This window comes from Halictus rubicundus, chromosome 5 (genome assembly GCF_050948215.1).
Source record: "Halictus rubicundus isolate RS-2024b chromosome 5, iyHalRubi1_principal, whole genome shotgun sequence".
Taxonomy (NCBI): domain Eukaryota; kingdom Metazoa; phylum Arthropoda; class Insecta; order Hymenoptera; family Halictidae; genus Halictus; species Halictus rubicundus.
In genome coordinates this window covers 15,353,997-15,374,599 of record NC_135153.1, presented here as the reverse complement: position 1 = coordinate 15,374,599, position 20,603 = coordinate 15,353,997, and the positions used below count along the sequence as shown (strand labels likewise).

The window sequence follows — 20,603 nt, the reverse complement described above, 5'->3', positions numbered from 1 at the left end:
TATTGTTTTCAAGCAATTCGCAGCCAATTCCCTTCTAAAAATTGGTAACATGGCGTATTTTCCCGAGGTCGTTAGCCAGCGCGGTTAATTGCTACACAAATGAGACGGGCGAATAATAAGCTGATTATCTTGGACAGTGCACATTCTGGCGGACGATTTAAGAACACTTTAGCTAACGAAACCGACTTCATTTAACCGGCAAGCTGCTACTCAATGGCCGTATACCGTCCATCGGTGAGCTTTGACACCTGCCGGTTGAATCACTCGACTCATCTCGCGCGACGGTTTCCGATCGCAGCTACAGATTGTCCGCTATCTTGTTTGATTAATCTCGATACGACATCCGACGGCTCGCGACGATCTGTACACAAAGGCCTTGTTCCTTTCAACTTGTACCAGGACTGGTCTTAACAGGAACACTTCTATAGCGTCGCTAATCGAGACGGATCTGTCCGAGGATACTTGCTTTTTATTCGAACATCGACCGTGCCGATGTTTCCCTTAATCGCAAATTATGTATACAACCCGAGGATAATGAATGCGGTGTCTTGAAATCCTGTCGGCCCCTCTTAAATTTCGAGGTCGAACGATTTTTATGCGATCGGTCGGCTTAGGCGTTTTATTCCATCGGAAAACAATTTTATTTAATTCAGTCAATCACCTGTTTAATAACAACTTTTGCCATATCGTCTGAATAAAAATTTCTAATTGATTCCACATACATTTTTTCGTCAACATTTATCGGTTTAAAAAATTGTTTATAGGTTTGTTTAATCACATGTAACTGCTGGAAGTATTTGCCAATATTCTAACACTATTTATCAATCATCTAAAAAATCATACCTCTGCAAGCTGTGGCCGCTATAACAATTCTTGCTTTCCATTGTACTAGACTAACATCGAGCAACCCTTAACTTGCAGAAATAATTCTAATCTCTCCGAGGACAATATATTCCCGTCGTGACGGCAGAGTCCCGGGTCTATTTTGACCCGGAATAACAAAATCGTCGCCCAATTACTTATTTTCTGTCGATTTGATTAAATGAACATGTACGTAAAAATGTATTTCAGAAAATGGATTAACAAAGCAGCGAATTAGAGCACGAATAATAGTGTGCAGGTTCCGAATCATGTTCTCCGAGTGCCGCAATGGCGGCCAGAGATAGAGGGACACCGAATGACGATAAATTAGCGGAAATTTCAGCGAAGTTCAACGAACGTAGAATAATTGTGAAAGCTACTGACAGCCGTTTTCAACCCCCTCTGACCCAGGGGATGTTCCCCCGAGGCACAGTTGGAATAATACATAGTTGGTAGAGAGCCGGATTGCGTTCCTTCATACCTGTAATGGTGGGCAAGACTGATAACCGGAAGTCGGGCGCAAGGGAAAACGAGGCGATCGGCAGAGTGTAGTGAGTCAGTGAGACACAGGCTGAGTCAAAGGTAACTGTAGGTTAGGTGGGTGCATGGGATGGGATGATATGAGGTTAGGTTGGTGGTCGGACGGGGCTCGCCTTGGTCTGGCACCGCTAGTCCTTCCCGTATTGATCGCGTGCTCCTTTCCTCCCTTAGATACCACCCCCTTTTGCGCCTTACGTATCGCCGGCGTTCCTCTTACCTTGGCGTCGACGCTGCCGAGACACCGGCCGTGGATCCTTGAATCACTATACTCCCTCGATTATCCACGAAATCATTCGACGAATTGGGTCGCATCCCCCGGACACACTCTCAGTATTCGACTAGCAATTGCCTGATCACTGCTTCATTCCCTCTCCATCTTTTTATTCATTTATTTACCGGAATTTAACAATCTTGGTGCTGTTATTAATGTTCTTCCGTTATTATATTGGATTCATCGCTGTTCAATTCTAAAATTTTTAATAAAGTAGGAATGCTGTTACTCCTCGCACGTTCATCAGGGTGAAAATTCACTGTTTCTTCCCCCCTCAATTTTCTATTAATTCTTTACTAATTTATTACCAGCAATTGAACAATCTTGGTGCTATTACTCGTTCTGTTCTGTCAGAGTTATTATATTGGGTTCATATCGCCGTGCAATATTAACATTATTAATACAAAAGGAATGGAGTTACTCCACGCAAGTTTCTTCACTGTTTCTTCCGCTCTAGATCTTTGATCCATTTTGTAATCAATTTATTCCTGATTTCTAAGTGATGTAAAAATTGACGTGTGCAGGGAAACTATAGTTAATATTCACACTGGGCTCAAGCTCAGGGCGAAAATTCACTGCACCATCTCCCCAGGTTTCTCCCGATTTTTAACACTTTTAATGAAATTTAACACTTTTGGCGCTATTATTCGTTTCACAGTAGTCATTAGACCGATACCTATGTGAACTTTTCTGAGTCTGGAAAGATTGCAGCCCATAAAATTTATAATGTTGAAAATTTTTCCATTCTTTGTAAGTGGGTTGGAACATTTTTTCTCCATCTTTCTGTTGTTCGTTGACGTTGATGGATTACTTTAATATTCATCCCGAGTCATTTATTTATTGAAGGACCATATGAGTGATGTCGTCGTCGGTGAATGGCGGTGATATGACGAATTTTAATCATGCGGACGGACATGCGTTAAAATATTACATTATAAAAATGAAATATAATTTGTTCACTTAAGTAAAGCAAAAATGGACGGAGCATTATCCTGGGATCTTTTATGTAACTATATCTGAGGGACGTATGTGGGTTAAGTTGGGTATTTATTATGATAATCACTATGCAAATATTCACAGGCCATTTTACAAAAATAACAGGGAGAACTGAAGCATTTCAGAGCGGCCCGAAGAATTTCTTCTCGGAAAGATGTGAGAAAATTTATTTTTTAACCGACACATTTGCAGTTCTTGTAAATAAAATTAATCGGAACGTCGCGGTACGACGATTTTAAAAAACAAACAAGAAACTAGGAAACCAAAATCTGCAGAGCCCAGAGCCACTCGATTACCTCGAACCTCCTTTCAAATTCGAATTTCCTTGAAAGACCCGAGCAAATGCAACCGAAAGTGCAATGAAGCAGATTGTACGCAACGCGTGTGCGCATACGTTGGCCGCGGGTTTCTCGCTGCCAAAAAATAATTCGCCGCGACGACAGACAAACAGCAAATCAGAAAAAGGTCAAACTCGCCGCGGACGGCTCAATCGGCATGCTAAATTAAAATCCGAAAGCCCGTGTGTGCACTGCGGAGAACGACGCAAGAAACGAGGGCCCGTTGCTGCATCGGTGTGCGCCGCGCGCGCGGACAGATGCAGATGTGATTAATCATTCGCGGCCATAAAACACTTTCGAGCGACTTTTGCTGGTCGCCGGTGACTTTCCGGAAGTGCGCCGTCTAGCCATCCGAACCGACTCTCTTGTCAGACATGAGAGAAAAGAAAAAACAGGAGAAATGCCGCAGGATTTTTTTCGTACCGGGTTTTTTTTTTCAAGAACGCACGCCCCACTAGCCGCGCCCGGTAATTAATTACAGTCGAGCATGAAACCTTTCAGGTAGACCATTATCGCGATTATTATTATTCTACTTGTCGTACGCTCCGGATGAAATCGAACGGCTATAAGTTCGCCAGAAATGGCAAATGCGAGACGCAATGCGAAAATTTTGTCTGCAACACATTTTTATTTGATACCGCTTTTGATAAGAAGGTTTAGGTTCTTCTTGATTCAACCAGTCATTCTTTGTAACATAGTGTTTGTATTAATTCCAGCTGTATTTATTGTGTTTTCACCATGTTTCTATCGCGACAATTTTATTTGACTTTCAGCAAATCGTTTCGTGCATTTAAGATTGAAAAATGACTCGGTTAAAAGGTTCAATATGATGTAGGATAAGGGACCCAATTACTGTGCCCGTATTCATTATACTTATCATTAAGGCATAATGAATACTAAACAAGATATTAAATTTTTTCATTAAAATCAGTTAATATGTTATATATCTCCTTTTTAATATTTATTATGCTTCAAAAATAAGTATAATTAATACGGGCACAGTAATTGGCACCCAATCAGTAAATATGTTATATATCTCTATTTTAATATTCATTGGGCTTTAAATATAAGTATAATTAATATAGGTAATTGGCACCCTTACAGTAATTGGATCCTTTACCCCCATATTTTTATTGACAATATTATTAGTTGCCTCTAACTAGACTGTTCACAGTGTATTTCATAAATTGACGAATGTAAATTTCCTACAAACATCCGCTGTGAAAATATACAGGGTGTCTCAGATAAAGGAGGCCACCGAAATATCTCCCCTATTTCTAATGGCACAATTTCGATGGTATCGAAGGGGTAATACCATAGAAGAAAAATTTCTTTTTCGTAGTTATTTTTTCATAGATTTTCCAAGGTCGTCGTTATTTTTACCAGAAAAACTTATTTTCCTTTTCATTCCATCTTGTAGCGGCTGAAAAAGAATACAATTGAATATGTTTAAGGCATGACCTTCAGATGACCTTGAGTGCCAAAAATGTGATAAAATATTGTAGGACGAAATACAGGAGATATATAGTTGGACCTGCTTCAGGTGAGACACCCTGTATAAAAGGTGGACACCTGTGTCAATCAAGAACTGATTACCAATATAAAGCAGCTGTCAACGCGAACACAACCAACAGAAATTATAAAATTTCCATAACTCGGTTCTGATGAAATAATTTCTGAAAGCAAGAGCAACACTCACAGTTTATTGATAACGACAGCGTATTTACCGAACGCGCAGATTCCCATGAGCACTTTAGAGTAACGAGCTATTAGCAAACGCGGCGAACAGGCTCATCAGGTTTTCCTTTCAGTATCTCTAGCTGGCAGAAAAATGTATCGGAACACGCGTAGTCCTCGCCTAAGTCGGCTAATAAGCGACGTTTTACTTTCCGCGACACGATAGTTAAGCCGCCGCTCATTAACATGTACGCATGTGTAATTAAGTGGCCTATTGGGAGACGCCGTTTGTCCCGGCAGCTTGCGGTACCCGACGCACGATACACACCGAAGGACTTAATTAGCGAAACGCCGAAAGGCGAATACGTCGGTCGCATGAATCGCCGCCGCCGGGATACGTTCAAAGCTGTAAATTTATGAAACGATCGTGCGTACGTACGTACGTATGTATGTATGTATGTACGTGTCGTGACAGAAAAGAGGCTTATCGACGGCGTACGCACGAACGACAAAGTTACAGCTGGTGAAGCTGCCGGGGCCCGATGGGCCACGCACCCCTATCGGACGCACGCGAAACGGGCGCCGGGGATCATTTCCACCTTGCCAATCATGGCTGCAACGTTCGGAATTGGACTGGTTCGCGGAATCCTTTGATCTGGAAATATTGGTTCTTCGGGATGTACGGAGCAGTCTTCGGTGAAGGGTTCCCGTTGACGCGGAGGGTGGTTAAATTTTTAGCGAGGGATGATAAAACTATGGACCAGCGAAATTGGTAGGGTTGGTGGAGAGTACTGAGTTTTATTATGCACATGTTAGACGACGCTAGGTTTTGTGATATGAAAGTTGGAAGAGGGTAGGTTTTGTCAATTACGAGCTAGGAGACACTGAGTTTGACAATGTACAAGTTTTATGATGTGCAAGCCCTAGGCCTACCCCCTCCTATGGGGGTAGGTTTTGTAATTTACAAGTTAGAAGATACTGATTTCTGTGACAAAGTTAGTAAACTTGGTGATATTCTGGCGTATACATTTAGAGTTTGAAGTGCTTTGAAATTGGTAGCAACAAATTTGGGGAATGTCAAATCTGTTAATGTCCGAGTTGGAAAGCACAGAAAGGTTGAATTTTACATAAAAATGACAAGTTTGAAAATTTGCATGTGGACTTAGAGTGTGGAACTGTTTGGAATCGGAGGAATTCAATTTGGCAGCGTACAAATTAAAAAATGGAAAATTTCGTCAATATTCCAGTTGCAAAGCACTGACTGCAAGCACCGAGTGTAAAAATGACAAGTTTAATAACTTGGAAGTTGATTTAGAGTTTGAGAGTGAAATTTTTACAGCATTCCAATTGAAAAACACTGGATTTGGTAATATCCAAATATAAAAACGTACAACTTGAAAAATTTGAAGCTCCATTGTGAACACTGTCGAAAAATGTGAATTTTGCCGACTGAAGAGTGCAGAATTCCGAATAACATTCAATTGTATAATATTGAAATAGATTTCTGAAGTCTCTAAGAATTGGGGACGGCGGGTATACCACCGTCAACGGGCATGCTAATTGGCAGACGTTAATGAATTATGTTTCAATTAAACAGCTCTATAATTGCACTTACCATCCGTGAACGCAATCCCCGCGGAATAAAGGTCTCAATCAGTTTGTATGTATTAATGAAGTTTCCACCGCAACATAGCAACGTACGTCAATTATCTGATTTATGCGTGTGCCGGGCGCATCGAGCATGAGACTCATTAAACTGTATAAGGCTTAACAAGAATAACCGTGGTTGTTTATCGGAATCTGTAAGTCATTACTTAATTTATTGCCGGCACGCGGATAAAAATCAGCAACGCGATTATAAAGAAATTATGAAAAATACAAATTGCCGTTTAATATTAACTCGCTAGCCGATGAAACAACGAAAAATACATTCGCAGTCGGCCATTTTCATTTTGCTACCCATATACTGAGCGATGCGTGCACTCTGTTGCATTTTAACGCCTGCTGTTGCGTTTTATTTGTATTCATTAATGGGCAGAACTGAACATTTTTTGTTCACCGTTGATTTATACTTGGACGCATAAATAATTAATATTTCGCGTTTATATGGCTGGAATTCAATTATTCTCCAGTATTTTATCGTTGTAGCGCCGTATCCTTGTTCAACAGTGACGTGGCATCACTGATTCGCTTTTATTTTAAATTATGTTACACCCAATTACAACAATTTTGACTTCCTTTGATCTGAATCACAGTCTGGGCACTGAGAAAATTAGCAGGACATTAAAAATTTCGGGTCCCAGTAATTTTATCTTCTCCATTTCTAAATTTTCCAGATTCAAAAATTGCAAGCGCACCTACACTTGCAAAAATTCTATCTTTACCATAAATCACAATTTTCCATCTTGGACACTCGAAGAATGAGGGAGACATTACAAATTTCTGGTCCCAGTAATTTTATCTTCTCCATTTCTAAATTTTCCAGATTCAAAAATTGCAAGCACACCTACACTTGCAAAAATTCTATCTTTACCATAAATCACAATTTTCCAACTTAGGCACTCGAAGAATGAGGGAGACATTCAAAATTTCAGGTCCTCAGTAATTTTATCTTCTCAATTCCTAAATTTTCCAGATTCAAAAATTGCAAGCGCACCTACACTTGCAAAAATTCTATCTTTACCATAAATCACAATTTTCCATCTTGGACACTCGAAGAATGAGGGAGACATTAAAAATTTCTGGTCCCAGTAATTTTATCTTCTCCATTCCTAAATTTTCCAGATTCAAACATTGCAAGCACAACCACACTTGCAAAAATTCTATCTTTACCATAAATCACAATTTTCCATCTTGGACACTCGACGAATGAGGGAGACATTAAAAATTTCTGGTCCCAGTAATTTTATCTTCTCCATTTCTAAATTTTCCAGATTCAAAAATTGCAAGCACACCTACACTTGCAAAAATTCTATCTTTACCATAAATCACAATTTTCCATCTTGGACACTCGAAGAATGAGGGAGACATTAAAAATTTCTGGTCCCAGTAATTTTATCTTCTCCATTTCTAAATTTTCCAGATTCAAAAATTGCAAGCACACCCACACCTGCACATTCCAACGATAAAAACACTTTCTGAGGAAGAAAATGACTAAACTTTCAACAAAGATTTTTTAGTAAACTTTAATGTCGGGGAATCCAGAAATGGATCAGAGTCTCAGCGGTGCGGAGCGCAAAGCATGAATTCGGATTTCGAGTACGGTGTTAACGATGCGCACGAGCGCCAAAACGAATTAGAAGGAAAATTGCACGTGGCGTAGCCGAAGGGGTACCTCCATCGAAAGCTATAATTCCGATCCTGGTTATTTCTAGGATCTGCATACTGGCCACGGCCCGTGTCCGTGTCCGTGCCCCTGACTTCTAGTTGCATGAGCGAAGAAAATGGAAAGATTTCGTGCGTGAAGTATTATTGGCGACCCGCTAATACACGAGAGTCAAGGTGAGGATGAAGGGGTATTAGAAGTTCACGCTTGGACGGAACACGCGAGTACTCGCAACCGGCACGCGACTGATTTACCGGTCAGCTCACGCGAAAAATAAAAATCCTCGAATTCGCTCCATCCCCTTATCTATCGGTGATCATCCTCACCCGCGAACATCGTGCAACCTTCAAAAAAAAAAAAAGAGAACTCGACAGAGCTTTCCATATTTTATTCGAGGAATCTTCAATTCTTCTTAATTATGTACTAGGGGATGTCGTCATCCTCGAGGCTAAGATTCTTAATTTTGTATCGTCTCTTTCCAATTTGTTAGGTGATTTATAAAATGGAATTATATAAATTGGAAGTAAATATTTTCTTTTTATTCAGACTGTTTGATTTTATTACAGAGTGTGTTGGATACGAAATAGGAGAGGTTCTGAAGAATTAATTTTATTTTGTACTTGCTAGCAATTTTTTAACAATAGTAATCTATTTTTTATTGAATCTGGCCTGTTCGTGCTGCTTTGGAAAATTTTTATTTCCCCCGAAAATGCATAGGCAACTTTTTGTAGATATTTTAGAATAAGGGTTGATTTCTGCAGGAGTGTGTTACTCAGTTGAATAGATATTTTTCAAAGAAATGGTGGAGGATCGTTGAGAATTTACAGATAAAGAAATGGTAAAATTTATACAGTATTCGATGTTGCATTTCAGTTGCTACGATGCAGGGTAAGATGGTAAGAAAACAATTTTCTAATGAATCACCGTATTCCCGAGTTCGAACGCAATCGCACCGATTACTGAGGATCCCACGGGGACGGGACGTTTTACAGAAATGGCCATGTCGGCCATTACGGTCTTAGCCAGGGGGTGGGCAATGAGAAAATCCTATTACAACTTATATTCGGGGTACAGGGGAGATCCGGGGAAACTCACCCTCCACGTCGGATCCGTATTGACGCGGACGCCGAGAGAAACCCACCCTCCGGATTAACCAATCAAATCGCAGCATCCGTCGCGCATGCGATCGCTTCGATATCCGTCCCCCAGGTCAATCGGTTATGGTAGGCGGCTTCTTCCAGGAGGGGTTATCAGTTAATCGGCGAGGGGTAAATTATCCATTTTACCTTAGAATTTAAAATCAAATGTTGCTGAAGTGGGAGGTGAGTTTGAATTGAAATTGGCTGAGAACTTTCAGTGCAGCTCTGGCTAAACAATTGATAGATTTTTGCAAATGACAAGAGGTTAATGGGGGTGGATTTCCAAAGCCTGTTCTTTTTTGTTGAAATAAGAACGTTGCTTTGAAAAATTGGGAGCTTGGGATACATACAGTGCTGAATATTCTAGTATTCAATTCATTAATTTATAATGTAAAGATTGATTTATAGTAGTACATATAATGTTCATTTTTCTGAATTTAGTACAACTGTGCTGTGACAGGTTCAATTCTTAGATTGCATTTTTACCAAACTTTTACTAAACGAATAATAAATGTATCTTGCTTTACCCATACTTTTGCTATTTATAGGGGTTGCTGCGTGGGGGTGGATTTCCCTTTGGTTCTTTCATAATGAGATAAGAAGGTCGTTGAAACTTTATAATTTTTAGGAAATACACAATTAAATTTTCTCTCAAACGAACGACAAATCTATTTCACAGGGGTTGATAAAAAGGGGTAGTAAAATTCATTCCTTACTCTCGAACCCAGAAAAATCACTGAAAACTCAACAGCTTTAATATGAAACGAATTTAATTCTAGTCCGAATAAAATCTGAAGCTTCTGAAACAAAAAAAGCAATCGTGGATTTTCAGGTTCGTTTTACGTACAACGTGATTTTGCACGGTTAATCGCGATTGGACCGGAGGGGGGGGGTGGAAATCGCAGAAAGGTTATGAAATCGAAGGACACCGATGCAGAAGCGGAGCTCTCTTCACATTTCAGAACAATAAAGCCTGTCTGGCGTGCCAGGCACGGGCACCTACGGCAACGGGTCGAAATAAAACAAAACAATACAGACACAGACCCGCAACAAAGCGGAGCAGACGGGGCTTAAACGGTTCCCCCGTGTCGGCGGTATAGCTCTCGGCCGTTTAAACTGGGACGGATATTTCGGGCTTCGATATGTACGTTCGAGTTTCGGGCTCGTTTTGGTATTCGAAAGCCGGCGCGCCGGGACGTCGATAAATGGGAAAACTTTCCGGAACAGTTTTCAGCGAGCCGGTCCGCCTTTTCAGAAAGGAAACAACCTATGGCGCTTTCTGGGTTATCGGGGGGAGGGGAGGGAAATTTCCAACCTTTCTGAAACTGTCCGGGAAAAACCGTTCAACCCCTGAGAATTCGAATAACCGAGAAACTTGAGCAATGTGGAGTCGCAGAAACTTCTTGGGGCGAAATTTTCTATCTAGAAATTGCTGAGGAAGCTGTTTCACCTCTAAGAAATGGAACAATAGGAAAATTTTTTGCGAATTGAGATCGTAGGAACTTTGTCAAGCAGGCTTCTCCGTTTTGAAGAAGAAGTTGCTAAATTGCAGTAGATTCGAATGACAGAAATATTAAACAAGTACAAGGTCACAAATAAAAATATTTATCAAAACTGAAAATATTTATTTTACATTCTCTAAAATTTTTGTGTAGCGGTCTCAGCATTAAGGGTAGAAAAAGGTGCGTGGATTCGAAGATTTATGAATTCTGACGGCAAAATTTTTGTGTTACAGGCGCTGAACGGGTTCCTGCTCATCCTCACCTGCGACGGGGAGGTGTTCTTCGCCACACACAGCATAGAAAGTTACCTTGGCTTCCATCAGGTAGGAATCGCTCTCTAGAACCACCCTAAACTCCACAGCCAACACACTCAAAATACAATGAATCTCCAGTATCTCGAACTGTCTGAAACCCTTCCATCCTGAAACACGTTCGAGCTTCCTCAAACACGCTCAAACATCGTCAAACATCATCAAAATCAACTCTGAACGCGAAACAAGCGTCGCACGGTGCTGCAGGCTCCCGGTATCACGCACGAGGCACTAATTTTCTTAATGAAGCTGAACCAAAGCCGTTCGCGACCAGCAGGAAGACGACACCGCGTCCGGGAGTTGACGAATCATCGAAGCATCGATCGCGTGTCGCTCCGGCTCAAGGAAACGACGTATTTATTCGCCGGAACGGTGATATTTCTCCCCGTTCTCTCATTACTCCATAATTCTAGTCGCAGTGGCTGCCCCCTCGGTGTTGGTTTATCTTCGCTCGACTTGTGTCCACACCCAACACTCGCCGGTCACGCCAGGCCCGTCAACTTCGATCTACGTGTCACGTTTACGCAGGTATCATCCCCTTCGGCGCTGGAAACGCGCCCTTTTCCCAGCGTCGGACGGCGGACGTACATTTTTCAAAAGGAGCTAGCGATCATCCGGGGGGTGAGCCAACCCTCTTAGGCCCCCTTGTCCACCCCTGCGGCTCGAGGATTACTTTGTTTCAATCCTCGTTCGGTAACTCTGTCGAATTACCGGGAGTGTTTTTGTATTTATTGTGACATTAACGGAAATAGGACCATCCTTTTGGGGGTGGGTTCTTCTTCAACCGTTTCTCTTGATGTTTACGACGACTCTGACCAGGCCAATAGTAATCCTATAGCTGTAGCATCAAAAATATACACGAGAAAATTGATACGCAGAATTTTAACGGATCCCTCCACCTCTCAAGGTCAACGACCCTCAGAAAAAGATCTGCAATTTTTTTCGAGACAAAAGCCTCCAGCAATTTTCTCCCCAGCTAGAAGCCTCCTTAATATAAATATCTTCTCCCGGCGCCACTGACGTCACACACTGTCAACAAAAGACCTAAACACCGTAATGGCGGACGTCATTGGCGAAGGAGCCGTGGGACGAAGAAAAAGCGTACGGTTCCGAGCGATCGCCGCGCGAAATTTGTTTACAAGAAACGCGATATTGTAACGCGTTTCCCTTCGCGGGATCATCGGATCGGAAAATCATCATCCGTCGTTTCCTGCAATTACATCTTCTGCACAAAAGCGTTCGCGTGCGTTTCTGTCGTACAGTCATCGTGTGCGCGTCGGGAAATCATCATCCGTCATTTTTTTCGTCTCTCCCCGCTTCTTCTCCTCCTCCTCCCTTCCTCCTCCCCCCCACCCCCTAATGCCCTTCGCCATTTTCTTCTGGCAATATGTCGCGAATCGCGTGCGTGGTTGCGTGAGCAAGAGGATCGCATTTCGGTGTGTTCACCGGGGGTTGAACGGTATCGTTCTGTTCCGGATAGCGAGGCGAATGGCTTTTTCTCCGGTTAATCCGCCTCTTTCATGACTCCTCGTTTCAACGATGCTCGCGCTGGGAAAAAAAAATCTACGAACAATTCCGGACGACTATACGCGAACGAATATTTTTCATGGTTATTGCTGATTCGAGATCAGATCTTGGCGATACGTGTGATTTTAACGAGCCAGGAAACAACTAAATCTGCCCGTTATCATTTTTCTACGAGCAAACTGTTCTGTCGTCGTTACAGTCAGACTTTTTTAAATAAATATTCCACCAAGCTTTAAGAGGTCCTTATGTAAATAATTACATTCTTCGCGAGTACTTTTATAATATTTTTTATTTGTGCAACTTTAGTCCTTCCCCATGCTGGTGTCTTTTATTTATGCAACCCTAGTCTCTTTCTATGGTAGTATTTTTATTTGTACGACCAACCCTAGTTCCGTTTACCATTATCTGTTTTACCCTCAGTTCCTTTCTTTGGTGGTACATTTTACATGTGCGACTTTAGTCTCTCCTTTTTACCCTTATTTTTATTCGCACACCCTTACTTCTTTCCTTTGATAGTAAATTTGTATATTCGTACTTGTAGTTTCCCTTTTGATCATTCATTTTCTTTGCACACCCTCAGTCATTTTCATGGTCATCACTAGACGGCGGATCTTTATGCAGAATCAAAATTTTTCACCTGAATTTTTTATTACGTTCAGCAGATTGAAAGTAACATAATATTATGTTTAAATTATTCTAATAAATTTGCTACTTAAAACTACACCTACTAATTTTTGTCCTAAATGCATAAAATCCGCAGTCTGGTCATTATTTATTTATACAATCTCATGCTGGTTCGTTGCCATTATTTTGGCACATACCCGAGAAATTAGGATGAAAATGCCCAACTTTCCGCCAAGCAGGGGTTGCCAGAGGTCGCGTAAAAGTTCGTTCTCTCTTATAATGAAGGTGGTGTTTAAAGAACGTTAAACCTCATTAAATCTTATTCGAGATACCACGCCTATCGTAATTCCTCCCCCTCCCCTCCCTTTTCTTTCCCCTCCGACCGTTGTTTCGCCTCTCGATCGCATTTAACGGGTAATTTGTTTATATAAGCAGCCGGTTGGCCGTCTAGAATAATTCCTCCGGGTGGAGGACTTTGCTCTAGCATTCATTGAGATGTAACCGGGCACGCAAACGGTTTACACACACGTCACGATACCACCGGTGGGCGAACGATGATTTTTCGTCCCGATTAGGGGATATTTAAGAGGAACGAAGTGTATCGCGTCTAATGAGCGCCGCTGCGATTTCCCCGGGGCTGGAAACTTTCGTCTCGCTTTTCGTAGGACCTTCGCACGACCGTGGTTTATAACATCTTTAAGTAAAACCTCCCCCTAAGCATTTCATTTTCACCCCGATGGTAACCTGAGCTTGAAAGCGTTGATCACGGAAAAAATCATTGGAAGGAACCCAAGAACGTTTGCTCCACAAAGGACATACATAAGTGAAGCAATATGTAGAAGTACGGATACGTTGATAAACGCGTGAAGCATGGGCTTAGACATTTAATTCATAATTAATTCATCAATTCGTAATTATTAATTCATATACATTAATATATAGCACATTAATTTATATGCAGTAATACAATTACAATATGAATTAATACACAGTAAATTAATTCATAATTAATACTGAGGACTTGATTAATGCTTGTGCCATTTAAAATCAATTTCCTTAGTAGTCAAACTGAATACCACTGAACACCAAAAATGGAATAAACTTTTCAGAACAAATGTACACGATTTCATCAATTTACCTCTGACGATAGGGTTTAATCAATTTTACTGATTTTGACTCTGTCGCCCTGAAGCGTCTACTACACGTGAGCCTATGCGACCAGACTGACACAACTCATTGTCCGCAGCACAAATGAAGCACTAACATCCAAAGCGAACGATGTCGTTCGAAAGCTCAACTTGCCAGGTGCCGAAGAAACACCGAAAGAAACCGGGCGGTTCTAATCTCGTCGTAGCCGTCAAGAATTCATCCAGATTCCATCCTCTGCGCGTCAGATTTCGCTGTACGCCGCCGGGGACCCGCGAGCGATAAGCACCCTTTGACCTTTCGGTTAAGTTATTACTTTTATCCGACGCGGGTCACGGGCCGCATAAAGGCTCGTTGAGCATTGAATCGACTCTATCAGGCCAATTAAGCCGCGTGCCAACTCCGTGAACAATCGCGACCGACCGTACTCCCCCTCTCTCCCCCACCGCCTCCCCCGGCCTCCTGTCTCTCTCCACCCCCGAGTCGAGGTTTTTTCCTCCCCCGCAACCCTCTTCGCCTCTATATTTCTCGCGTGAGATACCGAACTAAAGAGACCAGAGTCCCGGCTCGTGAATTACCGCGAGGAACATTGGCGGCCCCGACGCTGTCATTACGCGGTTTTTCCGTGGTTCCATGGGGGGGACAGAAGGGACAAAGGGAACGGGAGAGGGACCGAGGGGGGTGGGGGGGGCTGTTGGATCTCGAGCAGGGGGTAGGCGCGCTTTCTGCGGAGTTACGGTGCCGTGTAATCGCGTCATCCGAAACGCCCCGCGATTACGTCGGCTCGGATACACGGTCATCGAGTCGGGAAATCATCGGCCCCCCTCCCGCCGACTCCCTTTCCTCTTCCAGCCCTTCGTTTGGCTGATTTCTTTACAATGTGGGCCCTGGTGGACGCGTTTGCGTGCCTCGTCGCGTATCAATGGACGTCCCGACGCGTCCCACCCCCTTCATCCTTCGGTGAACATGAGCTGGACGCGCCGAGGCGTTGGGTGGTACAGTCGCGTCGTTTCGGATCGACGTGGAGCGAGATGTGACCCGGGTGGTTGCCGGGCCGTGCATTTTTAGCCTACGTGGTTGCTAGACTGAGTATACGTAACCTAGGTACTCGCTGGAGTCAAGTATAGTATTAGGGGTAACCATAAGTAATCGATTATTTGCAAAGAATTTGTTTTGCCTTTAGTTCTGTACCGATACGTCGAAGAGGAAACACGTATTCTTTTACTTACACTTTTACTCCCTCTGACTGTCATCTTTTGGAGCATTATTTAAGAAATAAAACATTCACTTCTGTAGAAGATGCAAGGAGACACCTTGAGTCATATTTTGCTTCACGAACCCTGGATTTCTATAAGAGGGGGATTGAAAATTTGCAGGAAATATGGCAAACTGTCCTTGATAACGATGGAGATTATATAATAAATCAGAAATAAAAACTTAAAAATCTTCATCGCGAGTCTGACTCGATGTTGTAGGGCAAGGGGTTAATAGTCGAGCAATAAATTGATTTCTCCTATATAAACACCTGTGTCACGGTCAGAGTCTGTGTAACAGCTACTGTAAGTTAACAAGCATCTTGATCAATTGGTAATGCAATTTTCATGTGATCCTCTGCTGTAGGAGCAACTGGATTAAATATCAAGATTAAAGAATGGCTGCGGTGAGGACTGTGTGTGCGGTTCAGGTAGTTTCTCGGAGAAGCTATAAGATAATGCCAGCGACAGTGTTCGAAGAGCTCAGGGAATATTGAAGCTGTGTTTCGAATTGCAAGAAGATTAGTTCGAGGGAAACACTGAAATAACATCTTCGTCGTATTCAGCAGCAAACTTAAAGTTGGGAGGGGCCCTAAATGATAAAAAATTGCTCAAAGCAAGAGAATCAATTTCTTTCTCGACACTTTGCGTTCGAAGGGTTCAAAGGGACCCTCTTCAGTCTTTCCAGGGCAAAAACCGCTCGCCCAACGTTTTACATGTCTCGCGCCATTCTCGCCACACAACGAACCCGTCGGAGGGTCCATCGAGAGGGCCCGGGGCCCTCGGGGCAGCTCCTCATAGAAATCAATTGATCGCGTTAAGTTTAAATACAGCCGGGCTGGTTCGCACGCGCTGAATTATGTGGCACATTTTGACAATTAATAGCCGCTAATGAAGACGCGATCATGGGTCCGAGGGGGCCCGAGGCGGTCCCCGCGTCTCGGGGTCCCGTGGCCCCCACTCCGCCAACCTGACCCCGTTGGGATACAAAGAGGATAAACAGCGAAGGGGGTGGAAGGGCTTGTCATAACTCTCGGGCGTAATTGAGAGCTCAAGTTTCGGTATCGCCGCGTTCCGGCCTCGCATTATCGCGCACGCCGCTCGCCCGTATCCGCGCAAAAACGCGCGCGTGTTCGTGCTCGGGCCCCGTAAGGAGGTTTTCATAAGCTTCTAAAGGCCGGTTAGGGGGCGGCTTTGGACGACGCACCATGCCACGCCATGGCCAGGCCACGCCACGCCACGCCACGCCATGAAACGCGCCACGCCGCGCCGAGTAGAGAGAGAAAGAGAGTGAGTGAAAGAGAGACAGAGAGAGAGAGAAAGCAGAGAGCCCGTGCAGCGCCGCGCCGCGCCACGGCTTTCGATAATTAATGCGGCCCGCGGATTAATTATTATTAGCCGGCTGATTTGTTTCAATTTGTAGAGGGTCCTTTGATCGCGCCGAATCGTGTTTCCGTCGATTTCACCCGGCGTCCCGGCTGATTTATGGCGGACGAGGAACGCGCGAGCGGAAGGGATTTACGTGAACGCGATCGACGCGCGAGCCGATCCAACGTTCCCTGTCCCCCGGCTTGTCCGCTGGATCCTTGACGCGACATCGTGTGGGCGGTGCTTTATGAGAGCCGATTCGGTGATCCCTTTCTTCGTTTTCTGACACCTTGCGGTCCCTTAGTCGCGTCTGTTATCGAAGCTTTCCAAACATTTTCCTTGCCGCTCCCTCTGCCTCGGATGTTCCGCTTCTTGAACCGTTTCTTCAAGTTCTTCTCCACTTGCCTTCTTTAATCCAGCCCTGCGTCGAGCTGGACTCGACATTAGCTCTTGCACCGATAGTTACTGCACCGATTTGCAGTACAGCAGCGTAGCGTGATTCTACACCCTCGGTTTGATGGAAATTGATGCGAGAAAGCAAAAATGAATTTCAAGGTCAAAAGGTCAACCATTTTTTTTTTCATTGCGTCTTATTCTACTCGTCACAAGGACGAAAAGTGCTAAAGAAACCATGGGACAAAACTCAACCGTTCTTCTGAAAAAATCATGATAAAATTTCTTATCTCATTTCTGAAAAAGAAATTGTCAGCTTTTTGACCTTGGAATTCAAGGTTACATCTCCACGGTGGGATTTCCGCAGAGAACGATGTTGCACGCGGGTCAGAGCGAACGAATGTTTGTGAAAATAAACGGGTAAACAGTGGAGTCGTCCTTTCGTGGAAACCGTGAGCTGAGATTACGACGTAGGTCGTAGAAAAAGGTAGATCAAAGAGGAAAATGAAGAAAGAGAAGAAAGAGAAGGGTGGTCTAAGTCCGACGAAGTGAAGGAACAGGACGAGCAGACAGGACGAAGGGTGAAAGGGGAGGGGGGTTGCAGGGAGGGAGGTGTGGGGTGCGCAGGGTGGCAGAAGGTGGTGCAAAAAAAAGAAAATGGAGCAAAGGAAGGCGAGGCCTTTCGCATTCTTCGCAGGAATGTAAATCAAGTCTGCCAAGGGAGCGGGACCGCTTCGATGCCGGCGGGGGTGCGCTAGCGTCTCCACTAAATAATTACAAGCTCTTAATTAACGACGAGGGCCGATCGTAAAGCCATCCACGACTCGGCCGCTCCGTCCCGCGGATGCATGTTTCGAGATTATTTAAACGAGCAATGGTAACAAACGTTACCGGACCTTACCGGCAAACCGCCCGTCGTCGTCGCTGGGTAACTGGTCCCGTGTGTGCGCACAGGCGCGCGCGCGCTCGCGCTCAAGGAAAAAATGAATGTGAGCGAACCTCCGCGGGGGGAAAAATAAACGAAAATCAACTCGGGTGGAGGGATGCAGCTCGGCGGAATATCGAAGGGCACGAGGCGGGGGGAACCGGGCACAGGGTGGGGTCAACGAATTTTTGCACACCGCCCGCTCGACGATTCCTCCCGACGACGCCGAACAAAACGGCCGCCTTAATAAAAATGTAGTAACAAGTCGACGGCCCTATAAAACAGTCGCTTTCACATTTCTCAACCTTCCACATATATATATGTGTGTGCACATATAGATATATTGTAGCGCGCGCTACCCCGGGAACATTGATTGTATTAATTGGCCCGAGACCAATTGATAGACCCATTGTAATGATACAATGTAAGCGCTCCTAACGACGTTCCTTTATTACCAAGTTATAACAGATTAAAGATCGAGTTCCCGTTTTACTTTTTTCAATTCACAAATTATTTCCCACAATGTCAAATTTCAAAGAAATACACTCTGCAACGAACAGTTGCGAATAAGTAAATTTTCAGCTTGATGAACGTTGACGACTATTTCAGCTTGGTTAAACTAAAAAATCTAGCGCTACGCTTAATATCAGTGACACAAACTTCACAATTAATCCAACGATATAATCGCTGTTTGAACGATCTCACGCATCCACAAAGACCCCAGGACACCGGTTACCGATATCAAACTGTAGAAAGCATTGCGGGACATCTCTCGAGCGGATCGAAAAAGCGCATAAACGAATCGTGTCCGAGCGTTTCACACGGATCCGCGAAAACGGAGCCGTGAAATAGGATCGGCGTGGGACGCGGACGTTCATAAAACGCGAAAACAGCATGAACATCGTGGAAAGCTCATTAGCCGGGGCGTCGGGGGATCGGTTCGAAAAAGCCGAGCAAGAGGAACACGAGGAACACGGGTTCCCGCGTCGCGGGCAGCTCGACGCCCATAAAACTCGATCTCTCAATAAATATAGGAGTCGCCGGTGTCTCGGTGAGGGGGGGGGGGGAGGGGGCCCGTTGCTCCACGGGGTCCGGGTTCGATTCAGGCCTCTCACCGGATCGCAAGGGGCCCATGGGTTTCCCTGGGTCCGGTCTAGTCGCAACCCCGCTGCGGCGTTCCGTTTGCTCTAATTTTAATTAAAGGGTTCTACACAGGATTTCCGTGGTAATCGAGCAGCCGGTGCTCTGCGGCCCATACTTCATTGGGACACAGTGGACGTGTAATTGCTCCGCGTTGCCCTTTATCCGGGCCCGGCAACATGGCTCCGGCCAATTTTATTCCCGTCCGCGGCCGGTCCTTGTATATCAAGACTCGCCACGGCCACGCGCGCGCCCGCGCGCACGCACCGGCGCGCGTGTAATTTTCATTAATACGTGATTTATCCCGGCTTAGAGTGATTTATCGACGCGACCGCCCCCTCGCTGTACCGATCCGTTTCGGTTGGGACGCTCGCGCGAGGAAATCGGCGAAAATTGCTCAAACTTACTGAAAAACGTCCAAAAAATTGTTCACACTTAAACGACTCCACGGGCTTCGTAAAATTTTTTCACTGGCCAAAACCACCATGGATTTGAAGACTCAAGTCTCCCCTTCCGAAGGACCTCCTAAAATTCCCGGTTCGACTTTTCTTTGCCGTTTTATCGAACGTTGAACGAAAGGGTGAATAAGGGTGATTCAAGGAAAATTGGAAAAAGATCGTCAAAAAATTATTTAGTTCCACATCAGCATTTTTCTCTCGAGAAAGGCGACCCAATCTCCTGTTTAGTTTTTTTTTTTTTTATTTTTGTGGAGGATATTCGAGGATCAGGAAGAGATTGGGATACATAAAGGGTAGCTCTACCAATCAGGGATTGAATCGTGAAAAATTTATGGATGGAGTCCTCCGTTGCTCATCCTGAAAGTTGTATGCAAACTCCCAGGAAGAGGGAACGGAGATTTTCGCAGAGGAGTCGCGGGATTGTCGCGTCAGGATATTAACTGGTCATAGCAGGCCTCGGTTAACCGTGAATAATATAATAAATCACGCGATAGAAGGGAACGGTAGCTTTCGAGGTACGCTGCATTTCCGATAGGCGAAACAGTGTAAGCTGCGCCTTCTCGTACTGTTCGTTCGTGTCCGCGGCGCACGGATCTCACGACTTCCATGTTACTCACACCGTGTCCGTGTGTTACGATATTACGCTGGACGATAATGGGATGCTGGGGCTGGTTTAGTAGGCATTTTTGCATTTTCGCGCGAATCGACCGGCTTCCCAGAAACGTCCACCTTCGGCTCGAACCCCGAACGTGTAAAAGGGGAATCTTTTCAACAGACTCAACCCTCCATCACACAGATTTCCATCGCTC

At 44.2% G+C, this 20,603-nt stretch overlaps 1 protein-coding gene across 2 annotated transcripts in view; it reads left to right on the top strand.

Moving 5' to 3' along the window:
• The window catches only part of Ss (aryl hydrocarbon receptor spineless), a 192,953-nt gene that overhangs the window by 158,696 nt on the left and 13,654 nt on the right, over nt 1-20,603 (top strand). For both annotated transcript variants that reach the window (XM_076788538.1, XM_076788537.1), the window contains exon 4: nt 10,883-10,972. In XM_076788538.1, coding sequence (XP_076644653.1) covers nt 10,883-10,972 — 90 coding nt within the window. The remainder of the gene's footprint in view (nt 1-10,882; nt 10,973-20,603) is intronic.